The 23479-nt window shown below is 34.7% G+C and overlaps 2 protein-coding genes across 3 annotated transcripts; both read right to left on the bottom strand.

Annotated features, from left to right (window-relative positions):
• Positions 1 to 444: 444 nt before the first annotated feature.
• Positions 445 to 13417, bottom strand: LOC306878847 (plakophilin-1-like). Its single transcript, XM_079431412.1, has 13 exons — positions 13138 to 13417; positions 11315 to 11412; positions 9521 to 9951; positions 9307 to 9448; positions 8238 to 8442; positions 7456 to 7624; positions 5863 to 5980; positions 4591 to 4767; positions 4223 to 4393; positions 3280 to 3430; positions 2799 to 2994; positions 2416 to 2500; positions 445 to 1032 (listed from the first exon to the last, which is right to left on the bottom strand). Exons 1-13 carry the CDS (start codon positions 13319 to 13321, stop codon positions 958 to 960), a joined length of 2202 nt encoding a protein of 733 aa, XP_079287538.1. The 5' UTR covers positions 13322 to 13417; the 3' UTR covers positions 445 to 957.
• A 2992-nt stretch (positions 13418 to 16409) lies between these two features.
• LOC306879339 (sphingomyelin phosphodiesterase 2-like) lies at positions 16410 to 23418 on the bottom strand. Of its 2 annotated transcripts, none has more exons than XM_079432186.1 (11): positions 23336 to 23418; positions 21059 to 21144; positions 20219 to 20315; positions 19910 to 19986; positions 19697 to 19790; positions 19375 to 19464; positions 19057 to 19139; positions 18620 to 18752; positions 18399 to 18503; positions 17988 to 18156; positions 16410 to 17826 (listed from the first exon to the last, which is right to left on the bottom strand). In XM_079432186.1, the coding sequence occupies exons 2-11, from the start codon at positions 21124 to 21126 to the stop codon at positions 17414 to 17416; spliced, it is 1329 nt and encodes a 442-aa protein (XP_079288312.1). In that variant the 5' UTR covers positions 21127 to 21144; positions 23336 to 23418; the 3' UTR covers positions 16410 to 17413. The 2 variants fall into 2 exon arrangements, with proteins under 2 accessions (XP_079288312.1, XP_079288311.1); XM_079432185.1 differs by lacking the exon at positions 23336 to 23418 and adding an exon at positions 21605 to 21656.
• Between the last annotated feature and the right edge of the window lie 61 nt (positions 23419 to 23479).

The raw sequence follows: 23479 nt of genomic DNA, 5'->3' as shown, positions 1-23479 counted from the left end.
CTGCAAAGAATAAAAACTCGAATTGATTATGATATTATAATAATAATATTAGTGATAATGATAATAACCCTAACTGATTGAAATAACTTGTAATTTGAAATAAATGACTCTTTTCATTGTTAATTATATGCATGTCATCATCTCCATGATGTGTATAGCTGTCATTTATGATTGTATTATCTTGTTGATTTAATGCTACTGAATCATAATACGTGAAGTGAAAGTAGACATAATTGAAATCTAAAAGCGCTGCATACATTTTCAGAGAATTCCAAGCATGATTGTAAATGTTTACAAAACATTATCATGAAGTATATATGTTAGAATAAATTAGTTTTTAGACTAAGCATTTGCTTTAGTATGCCCCAGTGTTTTTCTCTTCTTTTGCATGCATAATACAGTGATTTTGAAAAAGTATTTAACAGTAAAGTGTGACACAGACTAGTGCTGTTGAAAACTTTATTGAAACTTTGCTTGAAGTCGCTGTGAGCTGAAACATCCAAACTGATCCACACCCTTAACGCAACAGCCAAAATATTTGTAATGATGAAAAAAATAAGGAAAGAAACTTCCTAGAATTATTCCTATAGCTCGTTGACTAACTGACATACATACATACATATCTATATTGTCTGATATATAATATATCATACAGTATACTATATAATATCTTGCACAGACAACCTGTAATACTCTCATCAAATCATTTGCATTTTAGAACATATTATAAAGACAAACAAAGGCATATAAAATCCTCTTAACTGAATGACAATACTAGGGTTTCAAGTCATAGAAAACGAAAATCACGTTTTTGTTATTGCATTTGTTATGCATTGTTACAAAAAGCGTCTACTGCCCCAAAAGAAATAAAAGCTCATTCTTACAGTTTCTTCCACAATACTTAACCAAAATTAAAATGCAATGCAATTAAAATGCAGTTTGTTTGTAAAGTGCTTCTTAGTCAATCACCTGAAGAGATTTGAAAGCTGCCGCCGTTTTGTCATTCACAAATAACTTCTTATCCATGCCTTGCTGCAAGATGAACACACAAACACACAGGTTAGTGAACATTATAACACAAATCAATATTAAATAGAAGTAAACATGACCTCACACCAGAATTGTGTTTATATAAAACGACTAGAATGACATTATATGAGTCTGATCACTGAGTGAAACCACTGGATTCTTCAGGTCATCTAGACACACAAACAAAGCTGTGACGGCAGGGTCGGTGTGGTTGGTTTTCACCCGTAAGCACTCACACACACCCCTCACAGCTAGCTCTCCGCACCACACCCAAAATCCTCAACCGCCCACTAAACTACACACAATAATTTCCCACAAGAAGCCTCAGGAATGAGACATCTGATACTCAGATATTTACACTGACTTTGTGTTAAATCACCAGTCTATTTTGGAGGAAAAACTGTTTTTATATATCTATACCTAAAATAAAGATATCAAAACGTGTTTTTCTTGCTACTGTTGCCTTTGGCTTGCTCAGCTGGAGTTGAAAAGACAATTCATATTCAGTAAGATTTATTCACTTATTTTTTTTAAATGCACTGACTAACTTAGCAACAGTTATTAAACTGAATTGAATCAACATTAAATGACTGGAGCTGAATTATGCCACGTGCTGTCTTTTTAAAGCTGAAATTTATTTTTTAATTTTAATAAAAATAAAAATATTGCTCAAAATAGTTATAAAGTAACTTATAATTTTATATATAAAACTTATAACGCATTAAAGTGGTTCAAGAGACTAACTAATCAACATTAACACTATTATTAAACTGAACTGTTACACTATTATCTTCTGTAGAACTAATTAAAGCTGAAATGATAAACATTTGGGAAACAAATTAATAAAATCTGTCATTGGAATAGATAAAATATTGCTCAATAAGTATACAATAAATTTAATTCTAAATGAATTAAAATTAATTATAAAAAAAAAAAAATGGCACTATTTTCCGCTGATTTTTCAGCTGACTTGCAGTCTTTTAAAAAATAATGCACTTTGCAGCATCGACACTATTATTGAACTGAACTGAATCAACACTGCTTATAGCCAAAATTGAGTTTGTTTCATAACTGAGGAATTTTACATCATGCACACTGTTGTTTTGCTTTTTATTAATGTGAAGCTGCTTAAAACATCCTGTATTGTATAAAGCACTATATAAATAAATCAATAAACCAAAACACCAATCTGATGAACCTATATTGAAGCACCAAGGGCCTTTTACATTAACAAAAAACCATATAGCAGCTCACAAAACATATAGTGAGAAATTGTTCTTGATTTGGATTCTCTGCTGCAATGCACCACTGAAGAACTTTATTAAGTATTTTTATTTGTATTAGCAAAATCTTTCTAGCAAATATTGTTTATGTTTGCATTCTTACCTTTTTAAGCAAACTTTGAGTATTCTTTTCCGACCACAGACTGTGAAGAAGAACTCCTGCTGCAGTGCTGGACTTTGGCAGACCCCTGATATATTATAAGAAATGACAAACATTTGGCATTGAAAAAATGCATATAAAATTAAAATATTGCTCATAATAATGTTATTCTCAATTCTTAAAAATGCCTTATTTTTTATTTTATTTTTGTTCTTTATTATTCGGTTTTCTTTGGAGCAATGTGCATAGTAAAGAGAGCAACAAAAATACAAAACAAGGGGATATACGTCTTTTATTTTCTTTTGCAATTTTAATTCAAGTAGCCTGATTCATCAAGAATAACCCTGTTCACTAAGCTGAACGAACACTAGGAAGTGCGCACTCACGGATCGAGACTGATGTTTTGGAGGGAGTTGATCAGGCTCTTGTTCAGCACACTCTTGCCGATCTCGGGGTCGACCTTCATCAGAGTGTGTGCGCTGTGAAGAGCTGAGGCCATGGCGCTGTCGTGTTCGGGCGAGGAGTCACTCTTCATGAGCCTGGAGTTCAGGAAGCTGAACAGGTACGGGAGAGTCTGCCGAGCTTCACCAACAAAAAACATTCATCAGAACACACGCTACATCAAAAACACCAGATAATAACACAACACTGGGTCAAAAACAATACTAAAGCAGACACAATTACAGAACACAACATAATGACACCATCGGGCAATAATCACGCATAGAGACAAAAACGGCAACAATCAAAAACAAGCATTCAAAACATAGAACCTCACAGACCGTCAACCGTGATGCAACTCCTTCAAACAATAACCCGTCAATGTTAAGCTGTCTTCTCCTTGAGCGATGGCACACATTCGCTTACCCGTGGTTTTGTTTGTAGGTGTGGATCTGGACAGATTCCCGAGCAGTGCGACTGCGCTGTTCTGTAGAGCAGCATTGGACGACTGCAACAACGGACTGATGATTCTAAGACCGTTGAGCTTCTGGATTATATTACTCAATGTATTCGATACCTACAAAATAAGAGAGGGGGCACATAGATTTATCTGGAATTTTCCCAATGAAATTAAATGATGGTTCATTTATAAAATATTGTTTAATCATAATAATTATCATAATAAAATGAAATCAAATGTTTGAATCCAACTCATTAAAAGACGCACACTGTACTTTTATACATGCCGTGAACAGGTGGACTCTAAAATAAAATAAAAATTCTTAAAATTTTTTAATATTATAAATATGTAAAACATTATTAAGTATATATATTACAATACAATAAAATAATATACTTGGTTTTTCTTTGAGATCAACCTATGAACAGGTGCATGGAAAAATAATTAAAAAAATAAACAATGCTTAAAATATATAAAACATTATTTCATCAAAATAATTATCATAATAAAACAAAATCCTTGTTTTTCTCTGCGTCCAACCCATGAACAGATAGATGCGTGCAAAAAAAATGAAGCTTAATAAGTTAACCATTATCATTTGAAATTTACTTGATTTTTAAAATACAAACCGTAAGCAGGTGCATTCTATAAAATAAATAAATAAAATTAAACAGTTCTTAATATATAAAACATTATTATTTAATTAAATACCACAATACAATAAAATAAAAATCCTTGATTTTATGTTTTATGTCCAACCCATGAACAGGTGTATGCTATAAATAAAATAAAATAAACAATGTTTATAATATAAAGCATTTTTTTTTTTAAATATAGTAGAATCCCTGATTTTCTCTGCATCCAACCTATGAACAGGTGCATGCTAAAACAAACTGATCGATGACTTACTGCGCTATCACTGGCTGTGAGGTTCTGCAGCGCTCCACAGCTGGCCTCAAGTGTGGCGTCTCTTTCACTGGAGCTCAACAGATTGAGGTACATCTGCAGGGCTCTGGAGTGGAAGAGCCAGCCGGCACCTTTAGGATTGTTGTCCTCCATCACTGGATAATCAAAACTGCTCTGCAACACAACCAAACAGGACAAGGTGAATAAAGCTAGCATCCATAGTAATGCAATGCTTTTGGCAAACTAATAATGGTAATATCTCATAACAATAATTATAATGGTTATTTGAAGTACCTTACAGTTTCACTGAAATATTAAGAAGGCAATCACACTGTGAAGTGCAAGCTTTAATGAGGCATAAAATCACAAACCTCCTGCTGCAGTTTTTGGCTCTGGGAGCTGAAGCAGTTGATTGGACTGGTGTCTGAAGAGCTGGAGCGATTGCGAGAGACACTGGCCAGCGTGTTTATTTTAGTGAAGAGAGACGGCATCTCGGCCTCCAGCTGGTAGGTGAGGTTGTGCAGAATGCAGACGCAGTTCTCCAAAGACTGGAAAACAAGAACACAAATAACCAATATTATGACAAAAATGTAAAAATGTCGATATTAAAATAAGCAGCAAAAGTAGCATCCTGTGGTGTGTTTTACTCTTTTATTTTAATCAGCATTTCTATTGCTATTGTATACTGTAGTTATTATGCATTAATTAGGGTATTACATGCAATATTTGTTTTTAAAATTCCATTTGCCACACCACAGGACTATTTAAGTAAATGGCAAAAATCTAGAAAGCAATTCAAATATTTAAAAGAGGGAACAGCAAATAAAATGAACACTTTAAAGCAAAAGAGAATGTCAAAATTTTTCAATTAAATTTTTTATTGTGATACTCGATATATATATATATATATATATATACAATATTTATTTAAAACATAAATTGGGATTTAAAAATTGAAAGTCTCTCTTACTGATATACAAAGATCATGTGCATTTTCTTTGTAACCAGATTTTTAAGTACGTGCAAGTTTGTTCTAAGCGGCCGTGTAACAATGTGTGATTAGGAAATTGACATGCACTGATTATTTGCATAACCAGCGAAACAGAAAGCAGATGTTGACACATGCTCATGAGGTTCTGATCAAATCTGGCCGTCAATTAAATGTGAGTAATGCAGCATTTTTTCTAACCACAACAATAGAATTTGACTGCATGAGTTTAGCTGCTGGAAACGTCTTATGTTCATACACGCTTTCCTTCAGGGAGTTTTAACGTTTCGGGCATCACTACATAATAACTTACTAAAAACACCGTTAAATCACAGATGCCACACCAACATTCCCCACCCAGACTATAAAAAAAAAAACCTTGACATCTCATGCCATCTTAAAACTCTTTTACTGCACGATTAAGGTTCCCACACTTTTTGACTTTTCCTATTTTAATTACACTCTTTAAAAGATCGTTTGATTCCGACTGACTCGTAATAGAAAAATTCAGACCATAATGCTGAAGTTTAAGCAAGGCAACAGATGGATTTGCTCACAAATGGTCAAATTTGACTCTAATGCTTTTCTAGGTCTGTAAAACAATTCCTTAACATTTCCAGGTTTTCAGTAGCACATATAATCACCAGACGCTTACCGTGTCGTCAGGCGTCCCAGCTTTTACGCAGTTCTCCGTGTAGCGCATGAGCGAGTCGATGAGGCCTTTGCAGTTGCGCATGGTTTGTCGGTTCACCGGTTTGGAGGAGCTTAGGTTGCTGTTGACACACAGCAGAAACAGTCATGTTATGTTTTGTCTTCAACTTGATCTCAGAATTCACAAAAGGATCAAACAATCTGAAGACAGATTGTTACAATGTTTATACGCTAATATGATAATCTGAGCCTTTAAAAATTGTGTCCAATTATTTTACCGCCACCTTTACAGTACAGTCATGTAAATACGCTTTATGTCAATATCGCACAGCTAGTTCAACACTGCAGCTCATTCTGGCCAAGAACCTCCCACTTACACAGGAAATAACTTATGATTATGATTGACACGTGAAATGATCAACTTTACATTTCTGATGGTCCAAAAACGTAAAGGGACAGGTCACTCAAAAATGAAAGTCTTGTCATTATTTTCACCCTTAAGTTGTTCCAAACCTGAATGAGGTTCTTTCTTCTGCACCAAAAATAGTGTTTTGAAGAATGTTGGCAACCAGTTGACGGCAGCTATTGACTTCCATAGTATGGAGAACTTATTATGGAAGTTAATGGCTACCGTCAAATATTTGGTTACCAACATTCTTTAAAATATCTCCTTTTGTGTTCAACAGAAGATAGAAACTTGTGGAAAAGGTGGATGGTGAGTAAAAACATTTTGTAAAAATGTTACCTAATGGATATCACTATACTTGATTAATCACAGTTAAATCACACAAATGTTGTGTATTAATAATATATGTTATTAATAAAAATTACTATATATTACAAATATACAATTGCTGAAATGTTAAGTTTAAATATAAGTATGAGGCATTCTCTAATTAAATATACACTCATTTGCATACATTTCCACCATAGAAATCTGAACACTAAAACCAGGTTAAAATGTTGGCATATTAGAGTTAAAGGTGTTATGGATATTTTGGATATGTCTTTGTTTGTTCCTCATTAAATCAGAAAATACTGTCAACAGCCAAAAAATAAATAAATAAATAAAAGGTGAATTATACATTAACAAACCCTTCTAAAAACCTGCAGAATATAAAACAGGAATAAGATTGTAAAGTTGTTTCTAAGTGCTGCTGAAGTAGCCATTAAGACAGCCTTTAAAGATGTATTGTAACTGAAATGTGTGAAAAAAAAGAGTTTTTTTTAATGTGTTCTTTCCACTTGTCTGAAAAAAGACATGTTATAGAAACAAAATAGCCCAAAATCAAAAAAAAAAAAAAAGTGCGCCTAAAAGGTACTGTACATAATGCCAGCAAACAATTTAGAGCTTGCCAAATCCAGAAAGTGATTTACAGTTTTGTTTCCACCAGCTTTCGAACTCTAGGTGGTCTGTAGGTGTGCCAAAGTCAATACGAATCCAGATCAAATATTTGAACAGCTTACTAGTGAAAATATATCCTCAGATACAGGCTCCAGCAACAATAGAACTATTATACATGGAGTCAGTACTGACGTTTGCCTTGTTTACATCGCATACAGCAGTGAGAAGAGAATGCAGTGTGTGTGATGTTACCGAAGGCATGCCGTGGCGTTGTAGAAGACCTCTGGTGCCAGGCTGGTGTTGGAGTTGTCGTCTGTACTTGTTGAAAACGGCTCTATGACTTTCTCGGTGAGAGCTGGCAGGGCTATGCGGAGCAGATCCGGCTTAAGGTTATCGGCAGAGGAGAGGTTCCACAGGAGACCTACAGCCACAGAAAACCAACACAGATCAGACTGATACAAAGATGCAAGAGATGCAAAAAACTACTGTTTAAAAATGTAGGGTTCTACAGTTTTTGAAAGACATCTCTTATGTTCACCAAGGCTGCATTTATTTGATTCAAAATATAGTAAAAACTGTTATATTGTGAAATATTATTACAATTTTCAGCTGTAAGATTTTAAATGTTTGTGACAGTCTCTTTTGCTCACTATGGCTGCACTTATTTAATCAAAAAATGCAGTAATATTGTGAAATAATGTTATAATTTTAAATAACTGCGTACTATTTAAATATAGCCTACTTTAAAATGTAATTTATTCCTGTAATGCAATGCTACATTTTCAGCAGGAGAATATTAAATTGCAAACAAAAGCTAAATAAAAAACGACTTATGCACCATTAAAACTTATAAAAACTGACCTAAAAACCATCATATAATTAACTGTCATATTTTAAGTGGAGGACACGCATACAGTATTGTGGTCTAGTATCCTGTCATGTGCTTTGAATGGTTGTGTTGACATATTCCTGTGTGTGTGTGTGTGTGTGTGTGTGTGTGTGTGTGTGTGACGCCAACATAGATGGGCGGCCACCTGTCAGGTGTTTCTGTGTCCCAGAGTTGGTATTGCCGAGCAGCTGCGCAGCCTGTGTGATTCCTCCGGAGCGCTGCACTTCCTCTTTGTTGGCCTGGTTTTTGAAGACCACATTCCTCAGAGCAGCGGCCACCGTCTCCTGGACCTGAGGACTGGGGCTGTTCAGCAGGTTGACCAGCGGAGGAATGCCCTTCAGGGTCAGCACCTGTGACGCAGGACACACTCAGTGAGATGGTGCAACCCCTCTTTTTATTAAATTATAAAAAGAGACAAAAGCATACAACAAAATTACTTAAACTACAATTAAAATTAAATTATACAAATAAATAATTAAAAAAAAAAATTTCAATAAAATGCCATGGTATAAACATGGTACCTGTCTATATAACTTGATATTACCATGGTACCACATTACACTACCACAGGAGTACCATGGTATTCTTGGAAGTACCGTGGAATATCCTATGAAAACCATGGCATATTTCAAAGTACCATAGTTTTACTATGGTATTTTCATAAAAATATACTATGGCAACATCCATCATGGTAACACCATCAGATGGTAGTAGTATGATGGTACTTTGCATTTGTAGTGAACATTCATTCACTACAAAGGTATTCAATTCAAAATTGAATTGCAAAGTATACCATGTTGATACCATGGTAAATGTCCAAAAAACATGCCTTCTATAATACATGCTTAAAAATATGGCAATACCAGAGTACGTTTTGGAGTTTTTATAATACCATGGTTACTTTTTTGGCAATCCATAGAAACAGTACCATCATAAAAATATACAATGGAAATACGTTTTGTAACCAGGTACTTTTTTGTCAATCCAAAGATACTGTACCATGGTATTCTCATAAAAATATACTACAGAAATACCATGATGTTATTAGATGGTACTTTGGTATATACTGTAATTCTAATACTATGGTATTGATATGGTGATCAAATATATTTAAAGGAATACCATATCAATACCACGATAAATATCCAAAAAACACCATTTCTATAGTATGTGTCTAAAAACACGGTAAAGCCATGGTAGTTTATGGTCCAGACCTCTTTCTTGGCCTTGTCATCGGTGTGGGTGCTGTGCTGGATGTAAGCAGCTCCACGCAGCTGGTAGCTCTCATCCGTGCTGTACAGATAGTCGACCGCCTCTTGCATCGCCATATCGTCCATAAGCTTCTCTGCATTCATCCTATCGACAAACGAGTGAGTGAGAGACCGGTCACAGATCATCACATCATAATTGTAACACTACAAGACTCACCCAGAGATGTTCTTGGACTGCCCGGTCCTGATCATGGACAACCTGGACTCTCCGTTGGACTGCAGGGAAGACGGGTGTCTGACGGTCTGTTGCCTGGTGCTGGCTTGATTGCTGTTAGGCATTCTGGGCACATTGCCGTTTCCGTAAGCCTGGGCAGGTTGAGAGTTTGGCACCCTGGTGAGGGTCTGTCGGTTGCTTTGGGTGCGTAGATTGGTGGCGGCGCCGGCGGAATTATAATGGAAGCCAAGGTCTGGAGCACTGCGTGTGGAGTTGTAGATGTACAGTTGGTTATTGGTCTGGGTTTGGGTAGGGAGAACGCCGGTAGTGCTATAGAAGGACTGATCGAACTTGCCGGAGCCACTGGTCACCCGCTGACCGGTGAAGTTGCGGGAGTTGGTGGACTGGCGCATAAAGCCTTGCCTTTGCATAGCCTGGACACAGAAACAAGTAACCTTTTCACTTATGCTGATATCATAATTTGGCATAAAAAAATCTAAATGCAAAATACATATATTTTTTTTATATATAATTAAATGGAAAACCATTTTAACTAGTGCCATCAGGCTTTGTATTCTTTAGTCTTGATCCTGCAACTATACACTGAAAACACTTATAGGCCTGAACTTATACACTTAGAGAACCTAAACATTTTATCGTTAAGACAAAGAAACAAGTACATTTTTCACTCCAATTTTCATGCTGATATTATAATTTGTCATTTTAAAAAATCTAAATGCAAATAAATAAATAATGCATAAAATAAAGCATTTTAGCTAGTATTATTAGCCTGTGTATACTTTAGTCCTAATCTTATCTTACTTACTGAAAACGACTCTAAACCCATCATTTTAATTTAATGCCACTGTTTTGCCTGAACAAGAGTGTTAGCCGAAAGTATAACTATGGGCACGTCCATGGATTAATATGCAAGAAAAGTAGCTCTACGTCTAGTCAAACTATGAAGCAACAGTGTGCCGTTTGTTAGAAAATAACTGAATGATTTGTATACAAGTATGTCCGTGAAAAATTCAATAACAAAACTGTTTTTGCAGAATGTCAAAACAAGGTTTTATGCACTTAAAAACAAAATGCAGCAGGATTAGACACTCCACGGAAGCCAGACAGGCCATTTAAAACACAGACGGCATTAAGATTCCAGCAGATACACCCAAATGTAAAGAAGGGTTGGCAGAATACCAAGAAAGCAGGCCGTTTGTTAATACAACGCTAGGATGAGTCATACAAAGTGAAGGAGAGGAGTGGTTTCATTTAGCCTTTTTCCTTTATTTCTTGCATAACTCTATCTAGAGAAAGTGAACAAGGTGCAAATAATTTTTTTTTTTTAATGCAAGTAGTATATTAGTGAACATATAGGACTATATGGATACATTACAGACTAATATGCAAAATTAGGTGAAGGTAGTAACTGCTTTCCATCCACTGGCGTCTTTGATGGATTGTTTTTCCGCTCTCATGTCGTTGTAACTATTGTTGTTTTTATAAGAATAGCATTTCGAATTCAGAAAAATGCACGTGTAACCAGTTTATTAGTTACAAGCTAAAGACCGTTTGACATTTCACATGTTTCTATTGTTATCCTGAAAGATGACTCAGTGGGAATTGTTCGACTGAGTGAATAATGAAAAAATGTACTTTACCCACCCAACCGTGGGAAACTGAGATGCTGAATTAATTTACACACACCTGATGATGTACAAAGACATATGTGCGAACACATGCAGAGTGCATATGGTACAAATAAACGTTTATATATACATAATTGATGACATTTACCCCATTTGCCATGGCTCCTCCTGTGCTGAACGAGGGTCCGCTGAGAGACGCACTGGGAGAAAACTTGAAGTCGTAAAACACGCCGTCACTTTCAGGGCCTGCAATTGAATTATGACAAACGACAAATAAATTATGCATTCAAGGACATTTTGAATTATGAAAAAAAAATTAAAACTTCCAACAACTATCCACCTGTAACACAGTAAGATACGTATTTTACAGAGGCTAACACTTGGCTGGTACTTCTGTGGTCTATAACCAAAGAAAAAGAAAGTGCACATTTTCACATTTTACAGTATTGAATGGGCTAGTGGTTTATCCATTAACAATTAGAGTTTATATTAGAAATCATGGACTATCAATGCATTCATTCGTCTCGCGTATCTTGTCAGTGTCTGCGCTATAACCATTACTTACTGTGTAATTAAGTTATGTTTGGCAGTGTTATTTCTTAGGATTACTTATAAACTATACTGTTGTGATTTGTATTTGTTATCTATTTTAATTTTAGATAAATAATGTCTTAATTTATTATGTCTGTATTGGTTTTTAATTAAGTTTTAGTTTTATTTGAGTTATTTTAATACTTCAACAAACTAAATGGAAATGAAATTATATATATATATATATTGAATTTATAAATGTGTATATATATATATATATATATATATATATATATATGTGTGTGTGTGTGTGGTTGTATATACATATATATAGTTGTTGTTTTTTTGGTGTTTGGCTTAGTGTTATGTTAGAATCATTATTATACTCGCCTTTTGTTCTTTAATATTTAGAATTTTTTAGCTTTATTTTTTGTTTTTTATTTAAATGTTACGTTTTGAAATTTTGTTGTATGCATTTGTCATTTTTATTTAATTTCTTTATTTTTTAAATGTGAATAGGTAGTATTTATAAAGTTTTAGCTTGTAGTTTTGGATCTGTTTTTAGTTGTTTTAATACTACAATTGATTGCTTCTGTTGTCCTCGTGTGTAAGTCGCTTTGGATAAAAGCATCTGCTAAATGACTAAATAATAATAATGCATTTTTAACATGTATAATTTACTTCGAAATCCACTGGTTTTATTCAAGTCAAGGAAATTATTAAATATGATGACTGACTAGTTTTATAAAGGCAAATACATTACATAACACGACTGAATGAAACCAAATACCTTTGTTTAAAATGAAAGTGATTTTTTTTTTTTAGAAATAGAAAGTGCTGACTTACACTATTAAATATCCTCTCTATTGACTCCATCAAATAATTCAACATTTCTTGCCTCAATTCTTTTGGGACAAAAATAAAATAAAAATCAAGAGACCGGATTTTAACCTTGAATATGCAAATATAGCCGACTACCTGCAAACAAATAATGAGGAGCTGTTTATCAAGAGGCTATTTGTTTAGTAAAACACTCTCCAAAAATACTACAATTATGCAGATTTTACTTGAAAATATTACTTTATATATTATGCTATGGTAAGGTATGAGCACATGCATAAAACAGGACATCACTTATGGTACCCTAGCTAAAACTAAAAACACCTTTCAGCAGTTTCGCATGTAGCCTACATACCGACATAACCGAGTCAACAATCCCGCTAAGGGTTCCATGGTGTTACCTTGTGAGTGTAAACTGTAAACTACCACGATTTGACCATGAAGTATGACAGAAAGAATATGGCAATACCATGGACCGCTTCTGAAAATGAAGTCCAGTGAAGATGAAAAGCCTACCATGGTATTCCCATATCCAATGTAAAAAACAAAACATGCTGATTCCGTTTAAAAGCCGTGTGTTATCAGCTGAAGTGCACTCACTCGTGGGGGAAGTGAGTCCAGACAGGCTTTTGTTGCTATGTCTGGACTTGCTCCTCTTGATGGTGTAAACCTGCTCCAGAACTCGCTGCTGCGCGGATCTCAGCTCGTGATCAGACGGAAGCGCGAGAGACGTGTCCTCCACATCTCCGATGGACAGAGCCGATTTTAAAGGTTCGGGCATCATTTTGGCTTTTGTCTCCACTTCAGAGACAGGTGAGGTCCAATTCGTAAAGCTCCAACTATCTGCTCCTCCTGGCTGCTCTGGGTTTGATTCAGGCTTTGACTCAGAGAGATTCACCTGGTCCTGCCCTTATTCACGTCCATATGACGCCCTTTCAACACCTGTTCTTCTGCTCCTCTCACTCCTGATTACACCAACAAAGCTCATTAATGATAGAACAAAGCGTCACTTTTAATAAGGATAATAGATATACTTTAAAAGGATCCAATTTTTAATTTAATATTATGGAAAGGGCGTTGTTAGGTATGACGCGCAGGTGTATTTATTCACAAAACAGACCATCTTAAAGAGCCCTATTGCTTTTACACATTTCATACATCATAAAATATCGAAAGACACAATTCTCCATTAAAGTTGCTCATTAAGTGGCACCTTCCGCAAGAAAGTTCCACTATAGTCCCTATATAAACGATAACAAAACGAGGTGATATTGACATTAAGCAGCCAATCAGAGCGCTGTTTCGAGCATCCAGGACCGAAACTGTGAATTTAATTTTTTTTAAATAATGATAAACAAAATTACTGAAAAGAGGTGCTCTACCAACGAAAGAGGAGGTGCAACCAAAAAGGTGCAGCACTCACTCTTGAAGAGGTCAAAAAATAATGAAATCAGATGAAAAAAAAGGAAATGTATAGTTTTTAAGATAAATATAATAATGAAGCATATACAGTTGAAGTCAAAACTTTACATACACCTTTCAGAATCTGCAAAATGTTAATTATTTTACCAAAATAAGAGGGATCATGCAAAATGTATGCTATTGTTTATTTAGTACTGACCTGAATAAGATATTTCACATAAAAATGTGAACTTTTCACACTGAGGACAACTGAGGGACTCATGTGCAACTATTACAGAAGATTCAAACGCTCACTGATGCTCCAGAAGGAAAAATCATGCACTAAGATCCGGGGTGTGAAAACTTTTGAACAGAATGAAGATGTGCATATTTTTCTTGTTTTGCCTAAATATCATATTTTTTCATTTAGTACTGCCCTTCAGAAGCTACAGAAGATACTTACATGTTTTCCAGAAGACAAATTAAGTAAAATTTACCTTGGTCTTCAAATTCAAAAAGTTATTTTTGAATTACTTAATGCATGTTTTTTTTCCTTCTGGAGCATCAGTGAGCGTTTTACTCTTCTGTAATAGTTGCAAATGAGTCCCTTAGTTGTCCTCAGTGTGAAAAGTTGGATCTCAAAACCATACAGTCAATGTTGGGAAGGGTTCAAATACACAAAAATGCTGGAAAACCAATTTGTGGCCCCTGAAGGATTTTTCTGAAGCACAGCGGGCAGTTTAACTGTTCAGGACAAACAAGGGACTCATGAACAACTATCACTAAACAAAAAAACACAGCTTTGGATCATTCAGGTAACAACACAGTATTAAGAATCAAGAGTATGTAAACTTTTGAACGGGGTCATTTTTTTAAAATCCAACTATTATTTTCTCTTGTGGACTATATGTAAGCATCTTTTATGTGAAATATCTTATTCAGGTCAGTACTAAATAAACAATAACATACATTTTGTATGATCCCTCTTATTTTGGTAAAATAATTAACATTTAGCAGATTCTGAAAGGTGTATGTAAAGTTTTGACAAGTACATGATATACTCCAGAAGTTATTCCAAAAGAAATGCATATTGTTAGATTAAAAACAATAGTTATAGGAGACAAAAGAAATATGATTACAGTTTACATCTAAGGTATTTTAGCATTTTAATTAAGTTATACAATTAAAATAAATATTAATTTCTATTAAAATTATTAATATCAACTAATTTTTTTAAATTTTTGTTGTCATGTATCATTCTTATTTAAAACAGCTCAATAAAATGATGCATGTATTTAATACTGCATATAAGCAAAATCAGGGTAAAACACTGATTTATAGCAATTTATTGTGCAATAAATATGACCATAAGCATGTGGCAACAACAACTTGGTTACAGCTTTACCATATTCTACAAATTAAATTGATTAAATGACTATAATTTCTTACATTTTTCACAGTATCAAAAAATCTTACATTTATTTGACAGAAAAAAAAGCTGCTTTGCATCAAAAGCAGCTTTTAATTGAAAAAAAGTTAAATTGTTAATATATTTTTATTTTATACAATAGGAATACAATACAATAGGCCTATAATTGTATGTATTTTTGTACTATCCCTCTAGTACTCCCTCAAATGAGTTATAGGGGAAAGGCTGCCAATCCAGTTGTTGCAGGAGAACTGCCCATCAGAAAGGGTGTCTACAGAGGGTTGGAGCAATCTGAGCAACCCCAAATGAATTCTCAAGTACAATTTCGCTTTTAGCATGTACTTGTAGTGCTTCACAAGCACTGCAGATCGTATAAAACATGCTTTTCTTTCTATTAATTTAAGACACTGTTTTCTTATGAACAAAGACCCTTTAAGGGCAGCCCTGAGGCCATGCATTAGCACAACTGCTGAGGACTCACCAGCAGAGCAGACTGCTTTAGTAAAAACACATGTGCAGACAGCAGACCCTACCACACCCATGACAAAACTGCACCCGAGTCATCTGCATGGGCAGGTCCCGCTCCACAATATATCATCATTAATGTTACAATATGTCAACAGTAATTGACAGCGTATACTCTTTTAAGACGGCGAATGGGAAAGTCTTTGGGTTTGTCCTATTCTGAAGGAACAAAGAGGAGAGGTCACTTTCTCTTCTTGTACTTTTTAAGTCAGAATAAATAACCACACAATTAAAAAAAACTATTTTACTGGGAGTACATAAGTTATACACAAATATCTGTCTCTATCAAATATCACTAGTTTACCATGTTCATAGATGTACATTTTGAGAAGGACGTCAAACAATATTTTCTAAAACCGAACTGGTTCTAATATCTGCCAAAGGCAGCAACTGACAGCATACTCTACATTTGAGTAATAACAGCTATCATGAACATTCTAAAGATTCTCATAATACTTGACTAACACTGCACTCTTGTGGCAAGTAGATCACATTAATACCAAATAAAAACACTATTGATGAAAACTGATTGTTTATTCTTTTTATAAAAGGTACAGTTATGTAATAAACTGTTACATTAGAGAGTCATGAGGTTGTTGACAGGTTAAACAAAAGGAAAATACACAGTTATGGAGTGGTTTGACCAAACAATCTAATAGTAGTTACAGTACACTATGGTTTTATTCTTCTCCGCTTGACTTTCTCAAACAGTAACTGAAAATAACTGAAGATATGAGGTTTCCCAAAACGGTCTTATCATGGACATAACCTTAACCGTTAGCCATCCAGATCACAATAAATGCACAAAACATCACAAACTCATGATTGGAAACATTTAACAAATAAAAGAGAGAAACACCTGCCCAGCAGGTCTCCATTTACAAACGTTAGCAAAGAAAAGAACATTCAATTAGCGAGTGATTATAAGCTGTCATGTGCTATTCATACTGGTCCATTCTTCTAAAGCAGTGGCTTTCAACCTTTATGAGTTTTGATATTTGAAGGCCCCAATTATATATAACACTCTATTACATTAATTGTGTGTGTGTGTGTGTGTAAACTGTACTGTATGCTCTTCAAATAAGGGGAAACAAATCTGATTTCAGATTACATCCTGAGATTATGTATTGTTAGCATTTTCATTTAAGTAACTAAATAATTCATTTGAATTATTAATATTAATAATAACAATGTTAATGTGTATATTAACCATATTTATTTACTTTAATAATAATAACATACATGTATAATTTTAGATCATTTTAAGTCATTCTGTGACCCTGGCTGAGAACCATTATGAAATAATTAAGTAAAGTGAAGTAGATCCGTCATGCAAGTAATGATTTTACTAACTTAGTCATATTTTCTGGTTTCTTTGCTCCCAGGTATAAGTATCCTCAATATCGATGTGAAAAAGCTGCACAGTAAATAAAACCAGGTAAGTGTCCAGTTAAGACATAATTCATAATTCCATAAAAAGTTCTAATTCCATCCAAACGTCACATTTGGTTTACTATCAGGCTACAAATGAACGGAATCCTTGCTATCTAGTGGATTTCGCAAATGGTCCGAGGATAAAACCTTGGGGTACTCCTTAAGCTGTTCTTGAAAGCTACTTAGTGCCAGTCTCATCTGGTCCTCAGTGCCTTGCAGTGCCTTCACCTCCATGCTGTAGAAGACATACAGCATCAGTGTGGAGAGGAGGACGGCAAAGCACAGCGCCCCCAGCAGGTAGAAAGAGGCTTTGGGAAAGGGCTGTTCAGTTCCCAGAGCAAACAACGGGACAGCGGCGATTGCTAGCTCAAGCACTAACAGGACAAGACCCATAATACCTGTACGTGCTGCAGTGTGGCGCATGCGCTCAGCGCAGTGAAGACCCACCTTTATTTCAGTACGAGCTTCATTGACTGTGTTGACCAGCTCAGGAAGCTTATCTGAGAAAGAAACAAAGTGACAGAATGGAGAACCTTACACTAACATTTAAATGCTTGAGTTCAGTGAGATTTTTTTTTAAAGAAATCAATACTTTTATTCATTAAAATTGATCAAAATATTTTTTAATATTCCAAGACCCCCAAAACTGAAGAGCAAATACCTGAAACACAGCCAGATTGTCTCTCTGAGCACCCATTTCCCTTTGTAGTCGGTGTAAACAGGAACTCGGCTGTGAGAGCCTCGTGGTCAGAGTAAGGGAACAGATGTCCAGGAACAGGACCCTTAGTGGTGGACAAATACTCACAGCTCACATCCACTTCCCCTGATCCCTGCCAGAAAAACAGTGCTGTTTCATTCATGAGCATAGAGGTAAAGAAAGCGGTTTAAAGAGAAGTAGATCTGACATGTTCATTTGTTTAAGTTTCTTGTCATTCTTGTCTGTAGGATACTACTTACTTCTGAGATACTTTTGTTTAAATGACTAAACTTGAGCATAAGCAACAGTATAAGCATTAGAAAAACACAACTTAATAATAAATATTAGAAAACCCAACAAGTATCTAATATTTACCTTGAACAGGATGTAGTCTATCCGGACTCCTCCTCCAAATGGAACAAGCCCATCTGTGTTTGTGAATGGGTTTTCAGATATATGAGTGTGTCCCTCCTCACATCCCTGAAATAAACGACAGGATAGCTGTCATAAATCCTCATTTAGAAAGCATGGTGCCTTTTCATTACACACACTCAGTCATTACGAGAATCCAGGCAGCATCACGCTACAGTACTAACATCAAAGTTAGCGGTCTCACTGAAGCTGTCCTGAAGTCCTGTGTAGTTTCTCAGCAGTCTGGTTCCGAGATCGTCCGGGTGCATGTTCAGATCTCCACCCAGAATCACCACATCCGCTCCAGCACTAGTGTGCCTTTATCGAAAAAGACAGCCAGTCGTTAGCATTATACATGTAAGCCAGTTCTGAGAAAAAAAAAAAAAAGTCATAATTGTGAGATATAAACTCAATATTACAAGAAAAAAGTCAAGAGTTGTGAGATATTTCCAACAAAACCACTGACCGGTTCAGTGTTGAGCGGCACTAACTGCTTTATGAATCTGTTGCAATTTGATGCAGTTTTGCAAAGAGGCTATTATTGAAGAACTGAGCAATTAAAACCTATATGAGGCTCAAAATAAACCTGCAGCCATGGCTAAATATAGAAGACGTTTAGCACCTTATGAACTGTTGCAGCTCCCAGGCTTGAACCACTCGGTGCGGGAGATATGAGTCTTTCTCTCTGCAATATTCTGCATGCAGCTGCAAAGAGAAGAAACTGCTGTAACGCAAGAGTAGAAGCTTAAAAGAATAATTAACTAATAAGAACAAACTAATAAAAATGCTCAAAAGAAAAAAAACCACAAAACAAAAAAACTAATTTAAACATAATAAATAATATGAATAAATACTAAAATAAATGAAAATGTAATAAACAATAACAAATACTATAATACAATATAAATAACACTGATATATGCATTTTGCATGAACTTACATGAGTGACAAACACATGAATCTTCAGTCCACTGATGTTGAGCAACACCTTCCCGACGGCTTTACCACCAAACCAGTCGCCATGTTGAACCTGATATAAGAACTGATCATTAGTCGTATTTTATAAAAGCAATATGGTATTTAAGAGTGTGCTATGTTTTAAATATATACAGGAAATATATGCATATACATATATATAAATATATACATACTAGTACAGGAAACAATCATGGCATGTGTTAAATTGCATTATTGAATTAAATGCTATTCTTCCTGTCTTTATTTTTATATTTAAGTAGAAGAGCATGATGTTTGTGACTCACCATGTATGGATATCCATTTAATGAGTATCTGTACAGAAAGGCATCATGGATTCGATGTCTGGAAAACACGGCCAATCCGCTCCCAATAAATCCACTGAAGATGAGAAATGCATCTTTATCTGTGTCCTTATTCATATCGGTTTGTGCATTTCAAGAACCTTTAGTAAAAATGTGGTTATGTGTCATTTTCATGCATTATAGATCATAACTGACCTTTTAAAATAATGGGAGAACGGATAGACGCTGCTAAGCTTGTTCTTTAAAAACAGAAAGTCTTTCTCACACCAGACCTGGAACAAACAGGCCCAGAAACACATGACAATATTACAGTACAAACCTGTATTTAAAAAAAACATATTTGCATTTTGTTCAAACAGTTACTCAATGATTCTCAATCGTTTAAACTGAGGCTTCTCTCAATGTGTGGAATATCTGTGACAGTCAAAATAATACGAATAGCCATATTTTATGAATGTAGAATGTATTTAAACATCTGTACGTGTGGAGGTGTATGTGTTTTACCTCCTGTAGTAACGCTATATCAAGCTGTTCCTGACTCAGCAGGTCTCCGATCATCACAAACCGCTCTTTGCAGTTCTTACTGAGGTATCGGATCCCCCTAAAACAATCACAACACACTACATTGGCTTATACGCCCCTTTATACTATTATCTTGCATTCATGGATAATTCATAGCAAATTATTGGTTAATACTATAACTTCAGTGCAAAGATTTTCACTAGAAATTAAGAGAAAATAAAAAGATTTTACAAAATGCATTTTGACAGAAAGAAATGAAAACCAAATCTCCATATGCAATATATAATATATATAACTCCATATGCAATATATAATATATATAATTCCTGCAGCATACAGTAAATGTCCAAATACAATAGTTTAAGTAATTGTTTATGTTGTTTTTCGATGAAAAACATTTATTATGAATAATATAAGTATAATAGTATCCAGTGTTATTTTAGTTTCATTGAGATACTATTAGTTTTTTCTGATTTTATTTTAACTAATAAAGATGTTTTTTTATGGTTTTAGTTTTATTAACTATAATAACCCTGGCAATATCAACAATGTTTAGAAAAAGCATGCTAAGAAAATATTTAAAGTATTTTTTCTGACAATATTTTAAACATTTGTCTTGTCTTTAGTACAATATCACATAAAATAAGAATATAAAAAAAAAAAAAACAGGGACATTTTTATCTAATGGAGTATCATAATGTGTTCTAAAGGACCTTGCTTTTGTTTTGTTTTGCTGAAATCCTATAAAACATTCCCAGTAAGATCAGTTAAATATGATGTATTTATGTATATAATGTATTTCTTTAGCTAAAGGAAACTCACCAGCAGTTGAGAGAGAAGACACGGAATCTGATTGGTGCTGAGGTTGTCATGGCGATGGGTCTTATCATGGGATGGTTACAGCTAGTCTATCAAGAAAAGAATCCAGTTTAAGCTTAAACCAGTTCCGACACCCAAAACAAAACGGTTTGAATCAGTTGTGAATTTCTCAGAACGAGCGTCATGTACGTTTGAAACTATTTACACAAAATACTGCACAAAAAAAAAAAAAAACTTTTAGTGCATTAAAAGTGTTTTGGGGTTAGTGAGACTACAAGTATACTGGTTTATCTTCATGTATGAAATATACTGTGGAAAATATAAAATACTATAAAAAAATAAAATAAATTCAGCTTATAAACATGACATCAATTTCATAAATACATACACTTTAGCTCCCACCTCATCAACACCACTTCACCAATCTAAAATAAAACATATTTCATATTTACCTGACCTGCCTAAAACATAAGCAAGACTGGTGCTTGTTAGTCCACAGCTTTACAAAAGAAAGTAGTTCACAACAAGCCGTAAAAGTAACAGAAATACCTTAGAAATAGCCAGAGTAAAAGCACAGACAGAGTCCCTGATACACAAACGCTCGTCTGACACACAGCGCTCATAAATCATACAGCAGTGCTGCTGGATATCATTATGGCTCCACCTCAATCCCGACGGTCAAAGGTCCACTTACTGTGTTGCCATGGTGACACTTACTGTACACTACACAACCAGCAGAGTGACTGCGAAGATAACCTTGTGTGTGAGTATAAAAACACACACACACATATATGTACAGGCAGTACATATTATACTCACTACAAAATAATAGCCTATAAAACACACACACGCACGCACACACACACGTATATATATATATATATATATATGACGTTTATATTTATTAAAAAATAAAATATATGGGTCAAAGACGAGACAACCCATTTTGATATCTGCATCGCATTAATTGTACAAAAGTGATTTTATATACATCGAAAGCACATTTGATGCATCTCTTTTAATGATTCAACTTTTGTGCCTTCTTATCTCACAAATTTATCAAATTTATATCTTGCAATTCTAACTTTTTCTCATTATACTCAGGAAAAATTAAATTAAGCAGGACACATTCTAAATTTAAAACTGCATTAAACATTGTTCTGAGGCTTGAAAACCCCTTTTTGTCTTTGACCATTGAATTCCTCCTCCTTTATTTTAGTGTATATATATATTTTAATAAATAACTAAATAAATAGTATAGTGGCGGTACCATCCCTTACAACAACAACAAAATAAATAAAACGGTACTATGGTACTACAATGTTTTTTGGCACATGTACCATGTTATATATCAAAATAACATGGTATTGTCATCACTACAGTAATATTATGGGACATCATATACTAAAATAATGTACCAAGGTATTTTTATGATAGCAAATTCTTGCAAATCCCATTGCAAGATCCTTCTAACATAAACTCCCAGCAGCTTTACATACTTCCTAAGCTGAATCTCAATGGCAGTGTGTGCTTGTGATGACAGTAAATCAGTCGGTATTCATTTTACAGCAGCGAGCAACAGCATTAGCTCCAGCGTTATGATCATCCAGGGGCAGTAAACACAGACGCAGCTGCTGCACACAAGCACTGAGCGGCGCCGGGACCATCCGTGTTTACTGCTGATACCAGACAGCCCAGACCAGCGATTGAGCCAATGTTACAAAGTTATCAGTGTTTCAGGGAATTTCCATCATGGGGAAAAAATCTGAGAAAAAAGTAAGAATTGTGAGATATATAAACTGAGAACTGCATGAAACTGTAAGAAATTAGAAATATTAACGAGATTTTATCTTACAATTCAAACTTTTTTGGAGATTAAAATTAAATATTTTAAAAAATATTTATTTAAAAGGCCATTGATTTTACCAGGAAACCCTGAATAACTAAAAGTACTATGAGTGTGTGTATAATTTAATATAATAATATAGTTTATGTAATTTATAAATGCATATCTATAATGCTCGTGTATGCAAATATACACACACACTGTAATATGTAATGAACTTGTTCCAGGTGCATAGTTTCTAACATTAAAGTGGACTGTGGTATTTTCATGAAATGTTAACGTTTATAAAATTAGGTAGATTCCTGAAAGTGAAAAGTAGTGCAAATATATAACAAAACAAAGCATGTATCATCTGCGCTCAAATACTGCAGAATGCATTAAAGTAAACGCTGTTAAATGTAATCGAGTCATATGTGCTGGAGATCTGATCTTACCTTAGTGCTGGACACTATTTTGAAGATTACTTTGTTTCCTTGCAAGAGCTACTTTGCAGCAAATGCATTAAAGTCACGTGTTCGTCATTACCAGCGCCACGTTATTACAGTGGAATGCTGGGAAATTGAGTTTTTCTTAAGGAA

This window comes from Barbus barbus, assembly GCF_936440315.1.
Source record: "Barbus barbus genome assembly, chromosome: 13".
NCBI classification, from domain to species: domain Eukaryota; kingdom Metazoa; phylum Chordata; class Actinopteri; order Cypriniformes; family Cyprinidae; genus Barbus; species Barbus barbus.
This window is presented reverse-complemented; position numbering and strand designations above follow the sequence as displayed.

What these genes read in the sequence shown, in the direction of transcription:
- LOC306878847 (XM_079431412.1), bottom strand. Translation starts at nt 13,321, where the DNA reads ATGATGCCCGAACCTTTAAAATCGGCTCTGTCCATCGGAGATGTGGAG. An exon ending in ACCTACAAACAAAACCACGG is followed by an intron (nt 2,995 to 3,279) that starts GTAAGCGAATGT and finishes TTGTTGGTGAAG; the next exon opens with CTCGGCAGACTCTCCCGTAC. An exon ending in CAAAACATCAGTCTCGATCC is followed by an intron (nt 2,501 to 2,798) that starts GTGAGTGCGCAC and finishes ATAATATATCAG; the next exon opens with GGGTCTGCCAAAGTCCAGCA.
- LOC306879339 (XM_079432186.1), bottom strand. Translation starts at nt 21,126, where the DNA reads ATGATAAGACCCATCGCCATGACAACCTCAGCACCAATCAGATTCCGT. An exon ending in GTCTTCTCTCTCAACTGCTG is followed by an intron (nt 20,316 to 21,058) that starts GTGAGTTTCCTT and finishes TGATTGTTTTAG; the next exon opens with GGGGATCCGATACCTCAGTA. An exon ending in TTCATGTGTTTGTCACTCAT is followed by an intron (nt 19,140 to 19,374) that starts GTAAGTTCATGC and finishes TTCTCTTTGCAG; the next exon opens with CTGCATGCAGAATATTGCAG.